The 26,932-nt window shown below is 35.9% G+C and overlaps 1 protein-coding gene across 1 annotated transcript; it reads left to right on the top strand.

The window, feature by feature from the left end:
* The first annotated feature begins 20 nt into the window (after nucleotides 1-20).
* Copb2 (COPI coat complex subunit beta 2) lies at nucleotides 21-26,607 on the top strand. The gene is made up of 22 exons (XM_027933590.3): nucleotides 21-135; nucleotides 4,996-5,133; nucleotides 8,283-8,369; nucleotides 8,573-8,699; nucleotides 9,530-9,678; nucleotides 10,988-11,134; nucleotides 12,149-12,248; nucleotides 13,146-13,288; nucleotides 13,539-13,738; nucleotides 15,204-15,314; nucleotides 16,622-16,710; nucleotides 16,955-17,061; nucleotides 18,073-18,216; nucleotides 20,081-20,211; nucleotides 20,465-20,672; nucleotides 22,336-22,446; nucleotides 23,421-23,635; nucleotides 25,192-25,284; nucleotides 25,377-25,557; nucleotides 25,753-25,821; nucleotides 25,978-26,052; nucleotides 26,255-26,607. The coding sequence occupies exons 1-22, from the start codon at nucleotides 133-135 to the stop codon at nucleotides 26,348-26,350; spliced, it is 2,724 nt and encodes a 907-aa protein (XP_027789391.2). The 5' UTR covers nucleotides 21-132; the 3' UTR covers nucleotides 26,351-26,607.
* Nucleotides 26,608-26,932: the final 325 nt, after the last annotated feature.

Here is a 26,932-nt window from a genome sequence, read left to right on the forward strand (position 1 = left end):
GCCTCTGACTATCGCGAGAATCACTTCCCGGAAGTTCCACGTCAGTCAGTCGGCCAGTCTGTGGGTCGGTGGGTTTCTCAGGCCCTTCGCCACCGGGATCAAGTGAGTTCCCGGGCTCGGACTGACGGAGCCATGGTAGGTGTCCTATCGGCTGCGGACCATTCTTGGGGTTCCTCGGCTGAGGGCCGTGATAAGCAGCGGTGTGTGGTTCGGCTGCGGCCGCCGCCTTTGGCCCGGTTCTGTTTGAGCCCTGGGAGGGAGGAGGTGATGGGGACCAACAGACTGGGCTGGTTTTGGAGGCAATGTCTGTTCAGTGAGGGGTCCCTGACTCCCCTTGGGCCTTAAGGTGCTTTCCAAACCGTCTAAGGTCTGCATTGGGGTCAGTGGATTAGAAAAAACGTTGAGCTCTGGGCAGTTTTTGCAAAACTACTCCATTCTACGCTGAAGACTGTGACAGCTAATCTTGCACTCCTGTTGGGCTTTTTTCCTGGATAGTGTGCTGACTACAAACTATGAATTTAAGCAGAGAAGAAGGGGCGGGGGAGTCAATAAAATGTGTATGGAATTTAAGTTTGAATCCAGTGTGACTCTGTAGAACTGAGTTATACTTTATTCCTAACCCTCCCACAATTCCTGGTTTGGGTCTCCTGTGCTTGCAGTATGGAATTTCTAATATTTTGGGAGTAGCTCTTAGTTTTCTAGAGGGAAAAGGATTGGGAAGTTGTTTTTAAAGCTTGATAATGTGCTTTTTCAGTATTGCAAATGCAGTGAAAGCAGTGAATGGTAGTAATAGCAAGCAATCAGGACAGCACATTTTTATTATCACTTACTCGCAAACATTCCCTATAATGCCTTTGCATAACTGTATTATAATGATGAAGAAAAACAAGAGTGAGAATATCTTTTCTGAAAAAAAAAGAAAGTATTTTTGTAAACATTTTTCTGCCTTTTTAAAAACATATTATGGAGTACATGGTCAGATATTTTGGAGCTTGAAGACTGTGTGGATTACTCATTTCAAGTCCTTTATCTTGCAGTTAAAAAATTAAGTTTAACAAGTCTCATTGTGGTAAAGTTGGATCAGAGGTTGATCTCTTGGGGAAACTTATGAAAGTTATGGATAGTGCCAGAAGAATACTCAGAGAAACACCCGTTTTGCAATGTAAAGGTGGCCCTCACAGACAGCTCCTGCCAAGCCATACTTATCTGTAGACTCTCTTTTCCCCAGGTTCAGAGCCCTTGAGAAAGACCTTAAATCTCTTGATTATACACTTTATATTATTAACAACTTGTGCTGGTTTGGGTCTCCTGTGCTTGCAGTATGGACATTTTTTTTTAAAGAGCCCTTAGATTTGCCTAACTTCATTTTTAAGTATTAAGTATTTTTATAATGAAATATTGCCATTATTCTTTAATATACAGTCAGCCCCTCCATTTCTTTGGGTTATACATCCACAGATTAAATAAACTGCAGTTTGAAAATTTTGGAAAAAAATTGTCTGAACATGTACAGGCTTTTTTTTTCTTGTTCTTAATCCCTAAAAAACACAGTATTACAACTATTTACAACATTTACAGTGTATGAGGTATTTTAAGTAATTTAGAAATGATTTAAATTGTACAGAAGGACTTTGTAGGTCCTATACTACATCATTTTTCATAATTTGACTTAAGCATCTGTGGATATCCATGGAGGTGGAATAGGGGGCACTGGACTCATTCCTTTCCCAATACCTAAGAACAATTTCTGTGAAAAGCACAAATTGTGAATTTATTCGTTTGCTCATGTACTACAATAGTATTTACTCTGTGCTGTGCACTTTGCTAACATTTGCCACCTAGTTCTCTCAGTAGCTGGTAGAGAGATTTTATAAATAATGTTTATGGAGTGGATACTATATAGCCAGGTATTGTTGCAACTGAACTCTAAATTAAATTCTAGTAACACCAAAAGGTATATGTTAGTATTATCACTGTTTTACACAAGTCAAACCTCAGAGAGGTTAAATATACTTACCTAGGTTTGTACTTAGGAAATGTAGAGCTGAAACATTGGAACTTAAGTTTGAATCCAGTGTGACTCTGTAGTACTGAGTTATACTTTATTCCTAACTCTCTCCCAATTCCTAAATATATAAAGTGCTGTGCAAATAAAGACGTGTAAGCAGTGACCCTGTCCTTAAGTGTCTACTCTAAGAAGCAAGAAGAGATATATGCAAAATTTACCATGAGCAGTTAAAATGAAATCCTACAGTAGCCTCTAGGAAAGAATACTTCAGACTAGGGTAATAAGAAAGGCCTTATTGATGACAGTTGCATTTACCTGAATCATCCATCTTTTGGAAGATGGAGGGATACTTTTGGAGCTGGAGGATACAGAATGAGCATCTTAATCATCTTTGTTCCCATGTGCTTGAACCTTATTCAAAGTAATCATTGAAATGTTCAAGGAAATAGAGCAGGAGCACACATTTACCTGTGTGTTTTAAACTGGGATTTGCTCTTCCAGAGTATGTAGAGATAACTCATGTTCAGAGTTCCCTGGCCCACTTTCTGAAGCATCACTTTTACTCAGTAATTAAAACATTGTTACAGTAAAATATGTGGCTTAGAGTCCAGTTTCCTTAGTTCTAGAAGAACAGTGTTGGATGTGTACCTACCCAGGTTCCCAGCACAAAGACATCATTGATATTAACAACTTGTGCTGGTTTGGGTCTCCTGTGCTTGCAGTATAGACATTTAAAAAAAAAACCAAAAAACCTTAGATTTGCCTAACTTCATTTTTTAAGTATCAAGTATTTTTATAATGAAATATTGCCATTATTCTAACTCTAAGAAGACCAAAAAAAAGATGTTAAATTTTGTTATAGTAATTAGTGGGACAAATTTCAGAAATGGATGAAGCAGAAGGTTTTGCTTCCCTCAAACTAGCAAGGAATTCAGAGATAATGGTTTCAACGTAGAAAGTTTGAGAAGGAAGATATGACAGTGGAAACTTTTTTTTTTTTGAGGCAACTGAAGAGTCAGAGAACTCACATCCTTTAAGTAAAAGGTAAAGGTTGTTGCTAAAAGTATAGGAGGTATGAATAGGAAAAAGTAAGAGCAAAGACTGGAATGGAATAGTCTGCGACCCACATTTGATAGAGATTCAAACAAGATAAATGAATGCCTCCTGAGGTATTTGCTTTGTCTCAGGAAATTACCTCTGGTAGATATTCATTTCATGTTTCATATTTTTCTGCCAAAATAAATGTGCTTTTCTCTGAAGAGCTCTTTTACTATTATGACTTAGAGTTACTAAGACTTCATGAATAACATTTCTTCAGAATATTTTCTTTTTTTTAATGTTAATGTTTTAGTTCTAGGTGGACACAATATCTTTATTTTATTTTTATGTGGTGTTGAGGATTGAACCCAGAGCCCCGCACATGCCAGGCAAGCGCACTACCGCTTGAGCCAATCCCCAGCCCCAGAAAATTTTCTGCCATGACACTAATGACATGGGCACAGAGCTGTGATTTAGCAGCTATTTTGAATTTATTCAGTAGGTAGTTTATAAACAAAGGTGCTCAAAGTGTGTTCTGCAATGCCTTAGAGATCCCCATTCTTCCAGGAAGGACCACAGATTAAGTTTTCCTAATGGTCAGATGCTGTTGGCCTCTTTCACTATGTTAATATTTGCACCAATGGTGTAAAAGTAATGAAAGGTAAGCCTGCTCATGCAGAGGCACCAAATTATACTGATAGTGTATCTCCATTGTCACACAATGTTTTAAAAGCCAGTTTCACTTAAGGATGTCATTGATGAGACAGTAAAAGTGATTGATGGCATTGCATTCAACATTTGAGTACACATCTTTTTAATTCTGTATGATGAAGTGAGGAGGGTGCATAAAGTACCTCTGCTGCTGCCTACTGAAGTGTGATGGCTGTCTCATGGAAAGGCACTTATACAGTCAGGGGAACTTTACATGAAACAACAGCTGAAGAAACTAGTTATTTAGACTTGATTTTGTTAAACATACTCTTAAAAACTGTAAGAAGTTAGCTGGTACCAGACAGTATTATTTGCTAATGACAAATTAGAACTTCAAAGTGAAATTTAGAATTTTAGAGAACTTCTGTCACTGAACTTGATGAATTTCTAATATTTTAGACTTATCAGTTGAAGTAGGTGGTGAGATTAATGAATATGATCTTTTTGATACAGTACAATGAAATACATCTCCATTTGGAAGATATGCCTAACTTAGTGAACCAACATATCCCATATAATCAATGTTTGATGCTATAAAATGCATGAATAAGCCACTCAAAGTATAGGATAGACCACTGGATTTTAATTTAACAAAGCATAAGCAGTTCATTAGTTTGGTTTCAGATTCCACATTACAAGTATCTTTTAAGAAACTACCACTTGAGTTTTAATGTGGTATCAAAGAAGAAAATTCTGTTTTTTCAAAAATTAAAATATTCTTTCCAACTCTATTATCTATGTGAGGCCATGTGTGGTGGTAGTTTTTTCTGGCATATATCATCCAAAACAACATCACAACATATTGAAGGCAGAAGCAGATACCAAAAAAAAAATCTCCTATTGAGTCAAAATCTAAAGAGTTTTTACAAAAATATAAAACATTGCCTCTATTCTCATTAAATTTCTTTTGAAATTTTCAGAGCCATGGATAGTAAATATGATTAAACATTAGTAAATATGATTAAAAAGTCTTTGGGGGGGGTCCTATAAATTTTAGATGTCAAGGATCCTGATAATTAAAATTTTGAAAACTGTTGCTGTAGGTTTCATATTTTTAGATATTTTCATATTTTATACATATGATTGGAGAAGTAGGTGCTTTAAACTGTGCCTATAATTTAGCAAAATAAAAACAGAATTGTTTTATAGGCCTATTAACATACTATTTGTAGTTTCGGTCTCATATTTAATTTGACTAAACAATTTGATTTTTGTTTTAATGTTTTTTTTCTCCTTAGCCTCTCCGACTTGATATCAAGAGAAAGCTAACCGCTAGATCTGATCGAGTTAAGAGTGTAGATTTGCATCCTACAGAGCCATGGATGTTGGCAAGTCTGTACAATGGCAGTGTGTGTGTTTGGAATCATGAAACACAGGTAGGATTTTTAAAGGAATTTATTAGAAATAAAATGCAGTGTTGGACTTTTATTTTATAATGAAAGAGAACTGTCATAACAGATAGCAGTAGCTATGAGCATATTATTTTCTAAAATAACTTGATACAAAGTATTTTAAATAAAGCGCAACTACATTTGTGAGGGTATAGCTTATGAGAGAAACTCTTTGGACAAGTTATATGTGATATTTAAATCTAGTTACTCTGATATAGGTAGAATTAACTCTTTGAAATTGAGGAAACAGATGTTAATGTAAGGTGATTTGCTATAAAGTATTTAGTAGTTCATATTTAATTTTCTATTCAGTGACTATTCTGATCATCTTTAAGAGTGGATTGTTAATTGTTTACCCAAATACTCAATGTAATGATATGCAAGTAACTTTCAAACACAGAAATATTCATAGTCAACTTTTGGTTATACTTATGAGAGTATGCCTATTCTAGATTGTCTGCCTTAATGCTTACATTATTCTCTTTCACCTAAGTAAATAATGTATCCTTCAAATAATTTTTTCTCATATTTTCTGCAGTCTTTCAGATTGTCTTTTAAAATTTTTCTTTCAATGTACAAAACATGTCATTGGCATTATAATGTACAGTGATGTTTCTGCTCAAATAGTAGTTATCTTCAATATCCATCTTGAAATCTGATAAAATTTACATTTGAGGAATTTAAGATGGCAAAATAGGATTAGCAAGCCAAGGTCAGGAGTAAAACTAAAAACACCTTTGTATGCTTACACTCATTATAGTGAAACAACAGTGACCGCACACTGAACCAGGCTCCATCAGGATGATATTTTATACTCATTAACGTTTTGTTCTCTGCTGTATCCCAGTGCCTATGTTATTACCTGACACATAGTAACTTATTAATACCCATTTACTGAACTAAAGAATAAAAGGAATGTTTTTTATCACTAGTTGATAATTTCTGTTCTCTGCAATTTGCTTGATAAAGGTAATATACTGACCAGCTTTTCTCTCCTTCTCCCACTCTGCTCCCTTTTGGTCTAATTCTCCATCCAAATGTTTAAAGTCCTTGTATTTTATGCTTTACAGATATGTTGGATTCTCCTCTCCCTAATTCTCCCTGGGGATTTCCTCTGTTGGCTCAGTTTACCCATCTACCAGCATTATTATTTCACTGTCATATGTTCTAAAGGCCAGATATAGTTCCTTCATGTTTCCTCTAGGCTTTACTATCAAATACCTCTGCTTTACCTAGGTCATCCACTTTGCCTCTGCTTTCTTTGTTGTTCCCTTCTGTGTCCTCCTGCTGGGCTCTCTGCTTCCACTTTTGTAATTCATATCATTGGTAATTTCTTGTTTAATTTCCTTCTTTTCTCTGAGATTGGGGATTCTCTGAGGACAGGCATCCCACTATCTTCTTTCCCATTGTCCCTCCAGTGCATGGGGCACAGTGTGGCGGTATTTATCAGACTTAGTAAGTCTTTATTGAGTGATCTATATTTGGTTCTGTCTGCATTTTCCCCTCTATCACTAACAGAAGTTATTTGCCATTTATGTATATTGAGAATAAAATTCTTAAGAGAGCCAAAAGGGTTTTAGAAGTTAATTCAGATGTACTTGAATTTCAAAAAAAGGAGATATTATATACTTCTTGAGTGGATGCAATGGGATTTTTTTTTGTTTATTTGTTTTGTTGTGTGTGTTTTTTTTAAAAATATTTTAGGATTCAAAGCCAACTTGCTGATTAAATTATATGGAAACTCCTTTAACCACACTGAGTATCACTTTATTTTATCTATACTAAAGTTGATGTTCTTAAAAATCTTATATCACATAATTGTTAATAGAATTAAATAACATTAGGTAAAATTGCTTGAGACCTGTAAAGGGCTATGTAAATATTAGTCGTTGCTTTCCTAATTTACATTGGGCATTTGTATGTACTAAGTGTAGCTTTTCCTCTTCTGTGGATCATTTAGCTCCAGAGTGTGGAGACCATTTCTCATGTAGCTGTACCAGCCACGGTACCTATCATGCTGAACCATGATAGTTTGTTCTACAGTTAATTTATTTTCACTGTTTCTCATATCCCAGGATTTGTTGGCTCCTTATGAGCATTGATGGATTTTCCTGCTATCTTTTAGATTACGTGTTCTCTGTTCTCAATGTGTATATCATAGTCAATTGTAGCAGGTGTATAGGTGAGCATTGAAGCCCAATTTGTTCAAGCTTTGTCTAAAGCAAAGTCTGGCCTGGGAAGCCAGAGTAAGCTCAACAGTGAACCAGTCTCTATTACTTTTTCTTTAACGTACATGGTTTTTAACTAGTAAGATTATATTATGTTCCTTATTTATTTCATTCTTGCTTTCTGGAACATAAAGTAATTTCAAAATGAAGCTTGGTTTTTTAGAATCTTAAAGAACAGGTATCAAGGAGGGATGCCTCTGCTCTTTCCAGGAGGTCTTCTAGTTTTCTACCTTTGTCTTATGTATATAACCTACTTTGAAGGGGCGTCTAAATCACTATGTTGTGATACTTACTGACAGCATATAAATATTCATATGAAAGTATGTTACTAAAGTGTATAAAAGAAACATCTTGTTTGAGTTACTTATATGGGTTCAATTTTAAAAAGAAGAAACTAAGATCTAATTTATTCAACAAATACTTGTTACCCACTAGTTGTGTACCAACTGCTATTTTGGGTTCTGGGTATACAGTGGTAAAGATGATTCCTGCCCTTAGAGAGCATAATAGGGAAAATTGAAATTAAGCATGAATTATACAGTGCTGTGTTAGGAAAGGAGAGTACAGTTAGCATGCATGGATTTTCTAGGCAGAGGGAACAGGAGCAGAAATGAGGCTGGGAATAGTGAAGGTAAGTCTGGAAAGTGAGGGAAGGGCCAGAGCACAGAAGATCTGAAATACCGTCTTTTGGAAACTTGTTCTCTCTTGTCTTTTAAAACTCTTTGATTTCAAATCTATTAAAAAGATAATCAGTCCTTTTTAAATTTTAATGTGGATCATTCATATTTTAGTCTGGGAGTATTTTTAATTAAAAGTCATTTTAATAGTCAAATGTTTTAAATACATTAGAATAGATCTTTCAGTTATTTTCTCATGACTTAATATGTGTATTGTTAAATTTTAAAGACACTGGTGAAGACATTTGAAGTGTGTGATCTTCCCGTTCGAGCTGCAAAGTTTGTTGCAAGAAAGAATTGGGTTGTGACGGGAGCAGTAAGTAATTATATAATTTGTAATACTGTTTTCTTAATTGGCCAATGATCATGTAAATTAATTGCAAAATTTTGATTCCTGATTTGTTTTGTTCATTAGTGCAGTGTTTTGAAGCATGGACTTCATATTTTGAGCTTATAATAGAGTTTTTCATGCAATTTACTTCCTAATAGTAACAGTGGTTTTTAAATTTCCATTGCTAGGATGACATGCAGATTAGAGTGTTCAATTACAATACTCTGGAGAGAGTTCATATGTTTGAAGCACACTCAGACTACATTCGCTGTATTGCTGTTCACCCAACCCAGCCTTTCATTCTGACTAGCAGTGGTAAGAAATGACCTCTTTTGGTCATGGGTATCTCCTTGGGTAATGCATTTTCATTCAGTAAGACATGCTATTCTTTAAATGCTATTACAAGTAGAGTTCTAATTTCAAGCAGCTTTTAAACCATTTAAGTCTATTACTGTGCTATTGATGCTGCTTGCTTTTGTATTTTAATGGAATATCAACTGTACTTAGGATTGCATAGCAATTGCTCCAGTTCCTGTCAGGGAAGACCTGAAGGTCTAGATGTTTAAACATCTGCTGAACAGAAAGCTCGTTTACATACTGATGAGTGAGTTGGCAGATTGCCATAGACCCTAGTCACTTTTATCTTTATATTCAGTCTTTTTCACTCCTTGGTATTATGTATAAAACAGCAGACCTTTGGGAGAGCAATTAAATGAGCACTGCTGAATTGGTTATAGCTCTTTGAAACATTTTTAAATTAAAAATTGAGAACTTTTTTTTTAACCAATCTCATAAGAGCAAATGCTTATTTTTGCAATAGTTATTCAGACAGACTTGTATTGCACTTTTGTCATTCTTTGAAGCCCACTGAGTTTTTTAAAAAATTTTTTCACAAGATTTTTAAAATATTTTCTGTTTGTAATCTGTTTTACTTACTTTATATCCACTCTTATAAAGAGTTAAGTTTGTCCTGAGGATAAATAAAGGATTTTTGAAAAATCTTCTTCAATTTTGATTCAATTTTTAAAAATCACAGAAGGTGTAATTTATTTTAGGTTTGTTGCCTTGAAAGGCACAGAGACTCTTAGTTCTAAAATTGAAAAAAAAAATATTTGCAACTAACTTGAGACTTTCTTTTGGCCTAGATGACATGCTTATTAAGCTCTGGGACTGGGATAAAAAATGGTCTTGCTCCCAAGTGTTTGAAGGACACACACATTATGTTATGCAGATTGTGATCAACCCCAAAGATAACAATCAGTTTGCCAGCGCATCTCTGGACAGGACCATCAAGGTAGGGTGTCTGCTGTATGTGTCGGTTATCACTTTTTTGATTTATTTTCCTCTGAAGAACTACCCAGCTTTCATGACTTAGTACAGTTTTACTCTGAGAAGCTCTTGTCTGAGACCCACTTTCTGGACAGAGCCAGTTATAATCATCCCATATCTTCCATTGCTTTTGCTTCCATTATGACCTTTCTCACATTGTCATAATCCATGTATTTTTGGAAATCTTTGTCCCCTGATATATTGGAAGATCGGGGCAGGAACTTTGTTTCCTTTTTCCTCCAGACACTGCCTAGGGTGCACTCGATGATTAGTACATGTTGCAGTGAGTGCGTTCATATTCTTTTTTTTCCATTATAATATTTAAAATACAGGGCCGGGGTTGTGGCTCAGTGTAGAGCACTTGCCTAGCATGGGTGAGGCCCTGGGTTCGATCCTCAGCACCACATACAAATAAATTAATTAACTAAAGATATTGTTTCCAACTACAACTAAAAAATAATTATTTTTTAAAAAATATTTAAAATACAGGCATATAGGCATAGATTTAAAATCATCAATTTTTGCTTGCACACACTTGCTACATATGCATGATGCTTTATTTGTTTTTCTTAAATAAACTTTTATGGGTCTGACTATCTTAGGGTTTTGAGTTTACTTCTTTTTCCTTCTTTGGATTATGCTTGCCTTTGACATACGTTGGAAACTTTGAAATTAGTGAAGAATTTTAAAATTCTTCACTAAATTAGGTTTATCTTGAGAAAAAGAATTACCTTTAGCGTAAATCTGTGGTATAGAGTAAATAGTAATCATTTGTTTACATTTGTTTTACACATATTTACCCCCCATAGGGCCTTCCACATGTTAAGCATCCAGTAAATATTTGTAAACATAAAGCTCAATCCTATAATTTTTTATTACTCTTCTATATTTTACATTTTTTAATTAAACAGTAGTTTTTGTCTTTTAATACATCTAACTAAACCCGCTTTCCTTAGCTGTGTATTAAATAGTCCATAAAATTATTCACCTAATCTTAAAGTAGTGTTTTCTCAAGGTGTTCCATCTGGATTCCTGGACTTCACTGTGGTTTAACTGAATTCAATAGGGATAAAGGCTAGAAATTGGCATTTTCAGAGAAGACCATACCAATTCTGCCCTCTGGAAATTTAACAAAAATAAGTGAAAAAAATGAATGTTCCTTAGCTTTTCTCTCCTGGGCTTTGGCCTTTTATTTAGTATGTCAGAACTGTGCTGGATCTGCCTTCTAAAAGCAAAGCCTTGTACTAACTGGCAGATGCTGTTGCTCTCTGAAGGTGTGGCAGCTGGGCTCTTCATCACCAAACTTCACTCTGGAGGGACACGAGAAAGGCGTGAATTGCATTGATTACTACAGTGGTGGTGACAAACCATACCTCATCTCAGGTGCAGATGACCGTCTTGTTAAAATATGGGATTACCAGGTACAATTTTTTATGGCCTTACTTGCCATATGCTAGACATTTTTAAAAATTGTTTCTTATAATATAGTTAAAACTTGGGTTGTTGAATTCTTTTCATAATGTAATAATGTAAGGCCTAAGTATTTGCACCAACATTGTCCCAGAAGTCTCCATAGAAATGAACACTGGGTGGGGTTGTATCTCATTTGTAGAGTGCTTGTTTAGTATGTGCAAGGTCCTGGCCTTGATCTCTCGCACTGCAAAAAGCAATACAAGAACACACAAATGCACAAGATTTCAAAAATATGCTCACATCTTTTCTTTTTTTACTTAATAATAGAGGTTATAAATTTTAACATTATAATCTTAAATTATACATAAATTATACATCCTTGAGTATCCTCATTGGTGGACTCCCATTTGTATTTGAGAACATATCAGCAAAAGTGTCGTAACATAGTTGTGGTACAACCGTTTTGCCACATAGAACTCTTGTAAACCTAATTATAAGTTCGTGGTACCATGCTTTGTAGCTATAAGATATTCTTAAATTTTTGTTTTGTTTTTCACATGTAAAACAGTTAATATAGTAAGACTTAGAAAACCAGTTATACTTTGAAATATTTTCAAATTTGTCCCTAAGTTCAGAATAAATATGTTAAAAGACTAAAGTAGCAGTACTTAGCAGACTAAGTACCTAAAAGCAAAGCCCTGTACTGACTGGCTTAGTCCACAGATGGTAGGTGTGGATATTGTAGGGGAAATTCATTATTCTAAGAATTCGGGGAAATAGTATTCAAATGAAAATCTAGATCTTTTTTTTTCTTCTTCTTTAAATGATAATTACCTTTACATTTATCTGGTCTGTGAAATTAAGCATTCATGTATGTAAAATTCTGTTTCAAAAATTTCTATATCGGATTTATTCAGATTGTCTTAACCTTTATCATTTATAAGGCATCTGTGCATTGAGAAAATTAAGGATGGTTACTTACTTTTTTACTAATAAAATTTGTTTCTGTGTTTTGATTACAGAATAAAACATGTGTGCAGACACTGGAGGGACATGCCCAAAATGTGTCTTGTGCCAGTTTTCATCCTGAGTTGCCAATCATCATCACAGGTTCAGAAGATGGTAAGTTGGAGTATATGTTTATTCCTGAGCTCCTATTATTTACTCAGTAGGTGTTTCAGTCAAGTGGTTTGACCCACACCGCTGTATTGTAATAGGAGGTTTCCAGTGATTCTGACATTTTTTTATTAGAACACTAGACTTTTAAGCCGGGTGCAGTGGTACACACCTGTAGTCCCAAAGGCTCGCGAGGCTGAGACAGGAGGATCAAGAGTTCAAAGTTAGTCTCAGCAAAAAGCGAAGCACTAAACAACTCAGTGAGACTCTGTCTCTAAATAAAATACAAAAATAGGACTTGGGGATGTGGCTCAGTAGTCAAGTCCCCCTGAGTTTAATCCCTGGTACCCCACCCAAAAAAAGAATACTAGACTTAAGCTACTAAATAACAAAAGGGACATATTTTTATCATCTTCATCATTCTGGTGTGTTTTGATTCTATCACTTAAAGAAGAGGACACCCAGATGTTCTAGAGAAAAACTGAAAGATCCTGTGTGTCAGAGTCAAACCTGGTTTTTAAATTCAGGCTCTGTCACTTGGTGAATGTGGTTTGGGCAAATTATGAAATGAGAACACATATCTACTCCATGGGACTATGTACGGGGATGAGAAGAAATTAGTGTAGAAAGCATCTGGCACATAGTAAGCACTCTACCCAGGAAATGTTGTTACTGTTTCACACCTCAAATTGCATTTCCTTGTTTTAGTTTCTTATGGATTTTCTATTATTATGTTTATGTTCCTTTATAAAATCAGTTAAAAATTACAGATAGGGAAAAAGTGGTCATTAAGTTGGCATATGTGTTTTCTGTTGATATAAAGACTTCCCTGTGACTCCTTCACCTGACAGTTTATTGTTGGGTGTTTGTATCAAAAGGGAATATTCACATTGTTCTCTTTAGGAACAGTCCGTATTTGGCATTCAAGCACCTATCGGCTTGAGAGCACTTTGAATTATGGAATGGAGCGGGTGTGGTGTGTGGCCAGTCTGAGAGGGTCCAACAATGTGGCTCTGGGCTATGATGAAGGGAGCATCATTGTTAAGGTAATTCTCTCTCTAAATAAACACATGGACATTGACAAAGTCATTTTCCTTTGTAATTCAGTACTGTCTCATTCCAAGTCACCAGTTTTGTTGAACTGGCAGTTCTTTCCTTCAGCACTAGAGATTAAGTAACAGTGTTTTAAAGTGGAAGAAAGGAAATAGACCTCTCTGTTAAGGGGAAGGAGTGTCTATTTTGTTGTGGTTTTATTTTTTCCTTTTCATTGCTAAGAGCCACTTGTCATTCTTCCAGCTTGGTCGGGAGGAACCTGCCATGTCCATGGATGCCAATGGGAAGATAATTTGGGCCAAGCATTCAGAAGTCCAGCAGGCCAATCTAAAAGCAATGGGAGATGCTGAAATTAAAGATGGAGAAAGATTGCCACTGGCAGTAAAGGATATGGGCAGTTGTGAAATATACCCTCAGACTATTCAGCACAATCCCAATGGGCGGTAAGTCATCGCCAAAATCTCTTTCTGAGCTTCTGTGTATGTTAGAACAGAGTGTGTGTGCATATCCACAGCATATCTCTGGGGTAGGCATCTCTACTCATTCTTCTTTGAGCTTTTGCCCTGGCTGCATGATCCCCAACACAGACACAGGCAGATATTGCCAGTTGACCAGGTTGGCATGCAAGGTGGAGCGATTAAATTGCATTTGTTTTTATTTCACACATATTGGGTTTGTGTACCTGTGTGCTTCTTTGAGGGCAAGAATCATGTCTTACCTTGACACTTAGTAGGTGCTCCTAATATTTGCTCCCTCATTTCTCTTAAAGAAAATTGATTCTGAGGTATATATCTTTTGAAAAGTTTTGGAATTGGTAATTCTGCCCCTTATTCATAATTTGAACCATCAGATTGTTATTCCCTTAAGAGCTATAAAGCACCAGACATCTTTTGAATCTTGTGAGAGAGAAGTTCGTAGAACAATGAGCTTAAACCTGTAGAGCTTTACAAATTATTTTATAAGTCTGGAATGTAGCTCACTGGTAGAGTGCTTGCCTAGCATTCATAAAGCCCTGGATCAATCCCCAGTACAGTGCAAAAAAGAAAAAAGAGAGAGAAAAAAAATTCCAGAAATTAACAATTCATCATTTAAAAAAGATAGTATGTGTCTTGAGTATTAAAAAAAAGGCAAAGTATGCAGCCAAAGATCAGTAAATGATATCAAGTTATTTGTAACCTAATCAATTGACTTATGAAGGTTATGAATGCATTATATATATATTTACCTTGATATCATAAAACATTCTTTGCCATGAGGTTGGCATTTTACCTTTGGTAATCTTTTGATAGCAGGAATTTTACAGTGTTCTAAATGATAATTTTGAAGGGAGTTGTTTTGTGTCTTCTGGGAAAATTTTACTTGACTACTTCACCATCTATTTTTATTTAATAAATTTAGGATAATTATTTAAATGTTAAATTTTAGTATTTAACATTTAAATTTTATGAATTTTATAAATAAATTTTATGAAGTCACTAAAAATTAGAATATATTTTTCTTCATTTAAATGATTGGTGTTAGAATGGAGATAATCTTATAATAAGACAGTACCTTCTTATGGTGTAAGTGTCATAAACAACGTGCTAGGCATCTTGGTGTGCAACAAATTCTAGTTGAATAATTGAAATCCTCCATTCTCAACTTCTTGTCCATATTTTTCTGGGTTTATAAGAGAAGGCTATTGCAATAACATTTTCAGCAATAACTTCATCATTTGCTTTTGGATTTGTTGACTAGAATATTTTTGTGTAGCTCTATATTCAAAGAAATATATAACTTTTAAAAACATTAAGTTATAATAATTTGCTGACATAACATGTTATTAGAATTATTTTGCCATAAATATAATTTCTGTTTCTTAACTTCTTTGCCCTCTCTATATCCCTCCCTGACTTCTGTAATTTCTAGGTTTGTTGTGGTGTGTGGTGATGGAGAGTATATCATCTACACAGCAATGGCCTTGAGAAACAAGAGCTTTGGTTCTGCCCAGGAGTTTGCATGGGCCCATGATTCTTCTGAGTAAGTTTGGTCTGTATGATTAAGTCAGCATGCTGTAATTACTGATAAGTGTACTTTGGGTTCTTGAGGCTTGGTGTGTTCTGTACTGCTCCCTGTTAAAGATGCATTCCACCAGCACAGCCCGTTATAAAATTAGTCAGTGGCAACTGGGAAGTATAAACCCTTTGTCCTTTCTGTAGTTGGTATTGAGCTCTCTCAGTCAACCTAATTTAATAATGCCTTTAAACTAGGGACCCAACACCATTTCCTAGATGAAGCCTGTGGCAGGACCTGGTGCTTATGGACTTAAGGCAGAACTTCAAGTCCTTGAAGACCCTCCTGAAGGCATTTGTCCTAAGGTGCAGCTGCCTTTTCATGACCTAGCTGGGTGAGGTCCTTCTTACTTTGAGACAGAGTCTCACTAAGTTACTTAGGGCCTTGCTAAGTTGCTAGGGCTGGCCTCAAACCTGTGATTCTCCTGCCACAGCCTCTCTAGTTGCTGGGATTACAGGCATACACTATCATACCCGGCTCCTGGTCTCTGTTTTTAAGGCAGAGACCTAAATGTAAGTATTTCCTTTTGATACCACACATGGCTGACTGATGAGCCACTTATCACAGTTTTTCTTAGATTTTTAAAATCACTTTTAATGAAATAATTTATATATTATATATTTTTTAATGCACAATTTTAAGTATATAAACAGTGGATTTGGAAAAATGTATATAATCCATAACCACTAACACAAATTATAGAACATTTTCATATCCCCACAAAATCCCCTTATTTCCCTTAACAGTCCATTCATCCCCATCTACCCACCCACTCCCCAGCCCCAGGCAAACACTGATATGTTTTTGTTATTGTGTATAGTAGATTGTCTTTAGAGTTTCATATAGATGGGATCATATGGTATGCATGCTTGTACTGGCTTCTTTTGCTCAGCATATTTTGATTCATCCACATCATTGCCTGTATCAGTAATTGGTTCCTTTTGTGCAGAGTAGTATTGTATACATATATTGTAGTTTGTCTAGTCATTCACCCATTGATAAACACCTAGGTCATTTCCAGTTTCTAAAATGGTTTATAAGTCCTGCTAATCTGTGTCATACATCATATGAAACCCATTCCTTATTTATCCTACTATAAAGAGTTCACTGATCTCTTAGGGAAAAAAATACATCAATGAATCTTCAAATATTCATTTTGTATCTATGCATAATTAATTACTCAGTAGTTGAAGATATTTCTAATGTATAATGGAATTATGGTTTAGCTTATTATTTTGTATTTTGTCTTCCCTATTCCCCCACCTCCACCCCAGATATGCAATAAGAGAGAGCAACAGTGTTGTGAAGATATTTAAGAACTTTAAGGAAAAAAAATCATTTAAACCAGATTTTGGAGCTGAAAGTGAGTGTCATTTACTTATGATACAATTTTAAAAGCTTTGTAATGGCTCAAAAACATCTAAGCCAGGCGCTGGGGTTGTGGCTCAGCAGTGGAACGCTCACCTAGCATGTACACAGTGCTGGGTTCGATCCTCAGCACCACATAAAAATAAATAAATAAAATAAATGTATTTTGTCCAACTACAACTAAAAATATATTAAAAAAAAAAAAAAATCTAAGCCAGATCTTTTTATGTTCTCTTAAGGTATCTACGGAGGCTTCTTATTGGGAGTCAGGTCTGTAAATGGCTTGGCCTTCTATGACTGGGACAACACGGAACTCATACGCAGAATTGAAATTCAGCCCAAACACGTGAGTTGTCACTCCATTGCTGTTTTGGGAATGTTCATCTTTGTGATGAGGTCTGGGTCCCTGAGGCCAGGAAGTGTCCTTGTACCCTGCTATCCTTGTCTCGTAGTGCTGCACACAGTGCTGTTTGCCTCAGAATTGTGATACTTAAATGAAGCAGTAAACATTGGATATTTTGAAAAATATTTTTAAAAGTTATGCAAATTCCAAGTGCAATTCATATTTCAAATGGCTTTTGACATTGTGGAAAAGAGTGCTTTGAAGATAAGAAGTCAGGGAGTTCTTGACGTGGAAGGGCCTGAGAAGCCCCCATCCAGTCAGAAAGTTTTCTGAGGTTTATCTGATGATGGCTGCTTAAGGTTCAGGTGACTGTCTCTAGTGACAACATGTTGTACTTTTAGAACTAACTGCCTGCTACCCTGATAACTTTCATTGTCAGAAAGTATCTTTGGAGGCAAAATAGCCTCCCTGTGGTCCTGACCCTGTCTTCTAAAGCATGGTGATTCCCCAAGTGGGAAAATGGGTGTGGTGGGAGGGGGACTTTGCCCTTTTTTTGTGTAAACAGATATGTATCTATGTATCATATGTGTTTTCATTATGTATATGTGTAAACAAATATACAGAATAATTATGGTATTAAAATATTTTTAGGGGAAATTTTAGGGAAAAACGTCTAAAAAGGCTCATGGGGGGTGGGATTTTTATTATTAAAAATTAAGGGTAAGAAATAGTGTTCTAGAGCAATAGAGGAGACTAGGCTGACACTCATAAATTCCAGCACATCCAGTGTTACCAACAGCTCTCCTTCCTCTTTCCCATCGTTCTTTCCACTGCTAGGCTAAATAGAATAGCTCTGCCCTGTCCACCCTCCATACACATGTAAATATACTGCAAAATTCAAGTGCATGTTTATTACTATAAGATTAGTCTTATAAGAAACAAGGTATAAGCAGTTTGTCATACTCACTCAGAAATCCAAATGAGTTGTCTGTGTTTCTGTTTGTTGTGTTACAGATTTTCTGGTCTGATTCAGGAGAGCTCGTCTGTATTGCCACTGAGGAATCATTTTTTATCCTTAAATATCTGTCAGAAAAAGTCTTGGCTGCACAGGAAACGCATGAGGGAGTTACTGAAGATGGCATTGAAGATGCCTTTGAGGTAATTGCATCAGTATGACTTTAGCTTTGTTTTTAAATGATTTATAGACTTAAAAAGAGACTGTACTAGAAAAAACATTTGACAAAATATAATATCCATTCATGTCCAAAACACTAGAAAATATAGGGACAGAAGGAACATACCTCAGCATTGTCGATGCTATATATGCTAAACCCAAGGCCAACATCATTCTAAATGGAGAAAAATTGGAAGCATTCCCTCTAAAAACTGGAACAAGACAGTGATGCCCTCTTTTTACCACTTCTATTCAGCATAGTCCTGGAAACTAGCCAGAGCAATTAAACAGAGGAAATAAATTAAAGGATTACAAACAGGAAAATAAGAATTCAAACTATCCCTAATCTGATTCTATATTTAGAAGACTAGAAAACTTTTAGAACTCATTAATGAATTCAGCAAAGTAACAGGATATAAAGTTAGTTGCATTCCTATACATCAGTGATGAATCAACTGAAAGAGAAATTAGGAAAACTGTCCCATTCATAATAGCCTCAAAGAAAATAAAATATTTAGGAATCTAGCAAAAGAGGTATGAAAGACCTCTACAATGAAAACTATAGAACACTAAAGAAAGAAATTGAAGAAGACCTTAGAAGATGGAAAGATCTGCCATACTAAGAACATGAGTAGAAAAATAACTGTTCAAGGATGGGAGGAGTGAAGTTTACCAGATTGGACAGGGGGGAATGGGAGAAGGGATGGGAATGGGAAAGACAGTAGAATGAATCTGGCATAACTTTTCTGTGTTTATATATGAATATACAACCAGTGTAACTCAACGTCGTGTACAACCACAAGAATGGGAAGTTATACTCCATGTATGTATAATATGTCAAACTACATTCTACTGTAATGTATAACTAAAAAGAACAAGTTTTAAAAAGCGAAAAACACTTTTAAAAAAAGACTGCACTAATTCTAGCATTTCATTAAAGTTAGGATTGAGGAAACTAAGTATTTAAAGGGTTCTGGTGAAATGTGAAAATTAAAATCTTGCCTCATAAAACAGAATCTGAAAGTTGTTGGGAAAAGTATAAACGGCAGCCATACCCCAGAGAAAAAAAACCCCAACATGGCGCCTAAGCACCTCTTCTTCCTACCTTCTTCTTTTCTGCAGTGGCGCGAAAAGTTCCCGCCCGTGTGAACTCTCCCGCCGGCGCCAATTTCAAATCTCGCTGGTGGGGAACCTTAGCCCCAATGAGAACTAATTCCTGGGCTCCGGAGCTGATATCTGAAAGAACTTGCCAATAAACGGGTTGCCTGCCATTTATCTAAACCCTACCATCTCCCCCTTAGTTCTATATAAGCACACAGCTTTTTGCAATAAAATTGGAATTCTCCCGGCGAAGTGTCTTTGCGTGGGGAATTCTTTCAAAAGTAAATATGTTTAAAAGAAATTCATGCTTCGATTTTGGGAATGTTTAGACTGATATTTTCCACTAAGGAAATTTGAAGTTGTTTTGTTCCCAAACTGTTTAGCCAGAGTGATTTAAATGAGCTCCCAGGTGGTAAAGATAAAATCATCCTTGATGTAGATGTCCTAAAAGATGTTGCAAAATATCTCATTTTCCAGTTTAATGTGTATTGGGGGTTAAGTTAATTCTCTTTTAGATCATTATTTTGAACCAACAGTGAGATTTAATATGACAAATATTAACAGTAGAAATTTGTTCTTAAAAAAAGAAAGAAGATAGAAATTTCAAGGAAAGACTTTCTTTCTTGAAATAGAGTTTTATTCTACATTCCTTCTTTTTTACCTTATCAAACTCAACTATATTCAGCCTTTTGTTATTGACAGTTTTTCAATGTTAAATAATATAATCACAGTATTTTCTTTCTACAGGTTCTTGGTGAGATTCAGGAAATTGTGAAAACAGGCCTGTGGGTAGGCGACTGCTTCATTTACACAAGTTCTGTGAACAGATTAAATTATTATGTTGGAGGAGAAATAGTCACCATTGCCCACTTGGACAGGTAGTGGAGTATAGTTTTGTTTCTGTCTTAAGCATCCTAAATTGAAAAGTGTGCTCTTTCAACAGAACCTGTTACTGGCTTATAGCAATTATAGGCTGACTTCCCTGTGTTATGGTTTTGGAAGATTGCCTCTTGTCAAACAAAATTGCATTAATCAAATGGAAAGATATCGAGCAAGAATCAAGGGGGGCGGGTCATGTGTGTGTGTAACTGTAGTGTTGGGCTTCTAATTTAGTTTCTGTTTCTTTGATAGGACAATGTATCTCCTGGGCTATATTCCTAAAGACAATAGGCTTTATCTGGGTGACAAAGAGTTGAATATTGTTAGCTACTCCCTGCTGGTTTCAGTCCTGGAATACCAGACCGCTGTCATGAGGAGGGATTTTGGCATGGCGGATAAGGTCCTTCCTACCATTCCAAAAGAACAGCGGACCAGAGTAGCACACTTTTTGGAAAAACAGGTAAGAATATTCTTTTCTTTTCTGTCTCCTTCCTTCCACTTTTCCTTTCTTCTTCATCCTTTTTTTACTTCTTTTTGTGTGTGTTTTTTCAAACTAGCCATTTAAAAGAATGTTGGTGTGATTTGCTTGTGCCAGTGGGATTTCTCCTGTCAGTTTATTGCAGTCTATGGTAAAACTACACTCTTCTTTCTTCTCTCCCAGTGCCCTTAATTCCCTCTTTAAATATCAGTAAGGATTTATCTGTCCTCCCCTCCTATATATATCTTTTCCATTTTATTAATATTTTTATTTCTGCATTGCATTTTTCTATCTCATGTTTTTTTTTTCTTTTTTTTTAAATTGGTAAAATACACATAACAAAATTTTCCATTACCAGCATGTCTTTTTCTTACTGTAGTATTTGTGCAAAGTTATGTGCACACCATATGAATTAAGTTCTTTTAAAAAAAGGTGACTTCCCTTTTTCCTGTCTCCTTCTTACTCTCTGGAGATAATTACTTTTAATTCTAATATAATTCCCTTCATATTTATTTTCACATGTCTAAATAACATGCAACACAGCATAACATATATTTTTTCTTCATTTAGCTCTAAGCATTTCTTGTGACTTCTGTTCTATGGAAAATGAGGACGTAGGCAAGCACTTTACCACCAAGCTACATCCATGGCCTGTAACTCAGACTATTTAGAATACCCGTTTGTATTCATGGATGAATTTGGGGAGTGGTATTAAATTCACTTGGTAGAACTTATAATCTGAAAAGTTAAAAACACCCATACTGAGCAGTCTCCCTCAATTTTTGAAGAACAAACGACCTCTGAGCTTTTCATCCAACCAGCACCACACCCCCAGAGCTAAAAACCTTGCCTGTAGGGCAGATCCCATCTGTACTGCTAATTTAGTAGTTAGAAGCTAATTTAGTGGTTAAATTCGTTTAAATGCCCTTTTCTGTTGGCAAACTGGAACATAGAAAGGAATTCATAGGCTTTCTGACCATTGGGATACTTGCTGATGAATAACGCAAGACCAACACTATAGGCATAGGTAGTGATACCTGGTTATCATCTGAACCTGCACACAAAATGTCTGCTAAGTGACTTACAGATGATGGAAAATTGGAAAGGTTTATGTTTTGACTCCCTTTCCTTTGCCCATTTACTGGCAATAACTTCCACTCTAAAACAAAGCCTGGACTAGATGACCTGGATTTGTTCAGTGATTTACCACTATGTATATACCAGTGCACCTGGTTTCTTTTTGGAAGTGACTCTTATTTGACCAATTTTCAAAAATCCCTTTCTTTTTGATATTTATTTATATTCACATTTCTAATTTTGTTAATTATTGTTTACTTGAGTTCATCTAGAATTAGTCAGCTACCATTTTCTTAAAAAAACAGTAGGTAGTATGTGTCTGAATATTCCATCAGCCAGGCTTGTGCTTACCAGTTAATTCAATGACTTCTTAGTTTTTGCTTTTCATTATTTTGTTATGTTACTTTTGTTTAAGTTGTGGGGTTTCTGTGTCAGCAAAGTAGTTTTAGTTTAAGAGGGAAATGGATGATTTTTCTGTGTGTACATTGTATCATGAACACATTTTGTACTTGTAGATACATCACACACACATATATATTACTTGTTTTCTGCTTTAAATTTTGTTTAGGGCTTCAAACAGCAAGCTCTTACAGTATCCACAGATCCTGAACATCGTTTTGAGCTTGCTCTTCAACTTGGAGAGTTGAAAATTGCATACCAGTTAGCAGTGGAGGCAGAGGTATGTTCAAGTTCATGATTTTTTATAACTGATGGAAGGGTCAGCAGGTACTTCCATGTCTTTGGTATAATGTATTGTTATTAAAGTTTCCAGATGGAAATTAGTGACTCATTTTGGTGAGATTATTCTCTTTTTGATCTTTTTCAAAGATGCATTGTTAATTTGCATAAATCAAACACATTTTATTTGAGACAGTCTTAGCACTATAACTTAAGTTTTTTCTGTTTTGAGTGAAATTTGTTTTGTAAGAGAAGAAAAAATTTTAAGATAGTAGATAAACCACTCTGGGAATTCTAAAAGAACATAGACATCAATAATTTGCCAATATCCCAAGCTAGTAAGAAAGATCTGGACTTTAAAGCAGGATTCTAACCTAGATTAGAGGCATGTCTTTTGAAAGACAGGTTGATGATATTTTATAGATCTTTGTATATTGTATATCCTTATTGTGGTTTCACTCTAGCATTTATTGGTAAATTAATTTCAGATGTGCAAAATAAATTTTAGCTATGTTAAGATCATCTATATGTGTAGCATTTTGATTTCTGAAAAGCTACAAATGACAGATATTTATTGTTAAATATTTAAGAATAATTTTTCAAAAAAGTGGTATTAAATTCACTTGTTAGAATAATTGCAATCTAATTCCTTAAAACTCCAATTTAGCTTGTTTTCTTTCAGTTTCACTGTGTAATTACAAAATAAGTTGATAATTATTCATGCATCATTAAAATTATTTGAATTAATTTTGTATATGTGAATAATTTCCTCATTGTACATTTTATCATGCTATTCTAATTTTGATTGAAAGTGCCAACTTAATAAGTACAGCTCCGTGTATGTCTTTGTATGTGTGTGTGTAAAGTATTTTCCATTGTTATACAGGGATGCTCAAGAGAACAGAATAATGTTGATATTGGAGATTGAAATGTTTATTTTCAAAGGTATTTTAACTTGGAAATTCTTTCTTTTAGTCAGAACAGAAGTGGAAACAACTTGCTGAACTTGCCATCAGTAAATGTCAGTTTGGCCTCGCCCAGGAGTGTCTGCACCATGCCCAGGATTACGGAGGTCTGCTGCTTTTAGCCACTGCTTCTGGAAATGCTAGTATGGTGAACAAGCTTGCTGAGGGTGCAGAGAGAGATGGCAAAAATAATGTGGCATTCATGAGCTACTTTTTACAGGGAAAGTAAGTATTAATCTAAGGTGTAAAAGACCTTGGGAAGCACAGTAATTAAAATTTTCCACATTAATTGTGAGGCTGGAGAGAACTGATGGCTGGCCAGATGGTGTTGAACAGTGTGGGCAATAGGATGACAGTGTTACCTTGGTGGCACTCAGCTTCAGCAAGGGATACTCCATGACCTTGATATAAATGTGAGCTGAAGGAGGTGCTCAGGGTGGGATAAAAGTTAAACCCCTTGCCCACAGCCTGCCAGTTAGTGGCTGAGGCATTTCATTGTTTGACAGGAGGAGGCTATCGTGCTGCTCCAGTTGGTATCTGAGTGGCAGGTGCCTTTACCCAAATTGGACAATTTTGATCTGTTTGTGGCATGGAGGAAGGAGGATGAAAATGCCAGTTACTTTCAGATTTGAGTTCAACAGAAAAGCATAAAAATACCACATTTGTAAGTTTGGTGCCAAATCATTTAGAAATTAGTTGGCCCTGTTACGAAATAAAACACAAAAGTGTTCATTAAATTTGCCCTGCATACTTTGTCATAAAAATTATTTTTTTTTTGGCGAGGCATGATGGTCCATGCCTCTAATCCAAGCTACTTGAAGGGCTGATAAGAGGATCACAAGTTCAAGGCCAGCTTTGTCAACCTAGTGAGACTTGTCTCTAAATAGAAAAGCACTGAAAGTGTAGTTCAGTAGTGAAGGGCTCCTGGGTTCAGTCCCCAGTCCCACAAAAAACAAACAAAAAATAAACTTACTTTTTTTGATGCTGTGGAACAAACCTCAGGGCCATGCAAATACTAGATAAGCACTCTTCTCCTGAGCTACACCCCATTTTAAAACTTTGTGCACCATGACATATATACACATATATATGTGAATTTATATTTCTGCAAAAATAGGTCCACTATCTTTTATGCATAATTCAAAAATTATATGAAAAGTTTTTTTAGAACTCATTTGAAGGCAAAATCTGACTAAACTCTACTACTGAGTTGTTTTTATGCTACTCAGTATGTTTTTATTGCATTCAATAGTCATATTATTACAAAAATATTGTTTGGGGTTTTTGTTAGGTGCTTCTATTACTCCATTTCTTACCTAAAACTAAAAAAATCGGAATTCTGAAATGCTTTGTAAAACTTGCCAAGGGGAAGAAAAAAAAACTGAAGCTAATAGACATGGTATCCTTAATAATGGCATCCTCCTTTTCTACTGGGCACCTTTGGATAATCTGGTCCAGCCCACATTGGAGATGCTGAAACTGAATTTCTACTTGCCTATATCCTGAAGCCTTCAAAATGTGCTCATCCAAACTGCTTTGACTCTTCTTGAAAAGGCCCTTAAGTAGATTGAAAGTAGTCATAAAAGCTGTCGTATCCCTCACACTCTTGAAGTCCACCAAGTCTGTAATATACTGTTAAGAGGAGTAAGTGGCCAGGAACAGAAATGAGATGAATGTGTGAGGGGACTGGGGAAGATTTTGACCTTGCAACATTAAATCCACATTTCTTCCAAATGTTAAGTGCTGTTGTTGTAGTGTTTACTCTCCTCCTTAATCTTCAGGCTCGATGCTTGCCTTGAGCTCTTGATCAGAACCGGACGACTGCCAGAAGCTGCCTTCCTGGCCCGAACTTACCTACCAAGTCAGGTTTCAAGGTACAGACTTTTTAATTTTAGGAAGAAATATTTCAGATAAAAACAGGGCATGCTTATGTAATTTCTCTTTGATTTCATGATGTCTATAATAGGGTAGTGAAACTCTGGAGAGAGAATCTCTCAAAAGTCAATCAGAAAGCAGCGGAATCCCTTGCTGACCCAACAGAGTATGAAAACCTTTTCCCAGGATTAAAAGAAGCCTTTGTGGTTGAAGAGTGGGTGAAGGAAACACATGCTGATCTGTGGCCAGCCAAACAGTACCCCCTAGTCACGGTAAGGGGGTGAGTGATCAGGTGCTAGGCTTGATTTAGTGTGACTACAGGGTGCGAGCACATTAACTTCAGGGTGTGAACAGTGCTGGATACATTATTGCTGGATAAGAGCTAATATCTGGGATTTAGGCCAATTTCTAGAGCAGTTATATAATTTCAGGATTTTTCATTTCATCATTGCTTTATTCTCTAATAGCCAAATGAAGAAAGAAATGTCATGGAAGAGGCAAAAGGCTTTCACCCCTCAAGATCTATAGCTCAGCAGGTGAGTACTACTTGTGATAACTTGGTTGAGACCGTTGATTTTAAGTACCATCTTCCACTTCCTAATTCTCATCTCTCTTCCCTCAGAGGATAAGTTTAAAATTTGTGGAAAAATGCCTTTATTTCTATACATATATATTTCTACTTGGGCTTTCAGGACCTTGATGAGAAACCCCCATCTCCGACTCCAGTTATCGTGGCCTCCCAAACAGCCAACAAAGAAAAAGAAAAGGTGGGTCAAACACCATCCAAACCTCCCCTGTCCCTTCCTCCCGTGTGTGCAGGCTGCCTGTGCCTCTGTGGCAGGTGATGTACCCAAGTTTCAGAGTAGGGACTTTGAAGTGGGAAGATGCTATTTGGGATAGTTAAGGAGGAACACATTAAGTTCTTTAACACAGTGCTTTAGAACTCCATCATCTTCCTTTTGTTTGCAGAGCTTACTCGAACTAGAAGTAGATTTGGACAATCTGGAATTAGAAGATATTGACACTACGGATATCAATCTGGATGAAGATATCCTGGACGACTGAATTGTAGTTTTCCATTTATTTGACTAAACAAATCATTATTATGTATAGGTATTGATCATCACCCTGACCACAGTGCTTGGAAGGAAATATGAAAAATTTCTTAGGTTTTTATATGTAAATACTGTGGACCAACAGGAGCACATGGCCTCCTTTTCTTAGGAGGAGTTCATGTGCAGTTTAAATCAGTGTTTTCTTCATTGATTAAAACAGACATGGGCTTTGATATTTCTCACTGTCATTAAAATCCTTTGAATTAATGAGAATACTTCCATTTCCTTTCTGAATAATAAAAAGAGACTTCTAGTTGTAGAAGGCTGAGCCAAAATCACACCTCACCCAAGGGTCAGCCCTGCATTCTCTTTTCTTTGTATAACTAAATCTGCATTTTGCAAACATCATCATAGTTTTCTAGAACTGGACATCTATGTACTTTTCTTGATGTCCTTATAACACTGTCTTCTGTCGTATAACATGGCTGACAAGAGCTCTTCCTGATTTTGTCCAGTAATACCCATTTTTGGAATTGGTCTAAAACCCCTGTTCCTCTGGCCTCAGTAAGCTGGGCTCTACCTGCATTAACTG

The sequence above is a fragment of the Marmota flaviventris genome, chromosome 8 (genome assembly GCF_047511675.1).
Source record: "Marmota flaviventris isolate mMarFla1 chromosome 8, mMarFla1.hap1, whole genome shotgun sequence".
NCBI classification, from domain to species: Eukaryota; Metazoa; Chordata; class Mammalia; order Rodentia; family Sciuridae; genus Marmota; species Marmota flaviventris.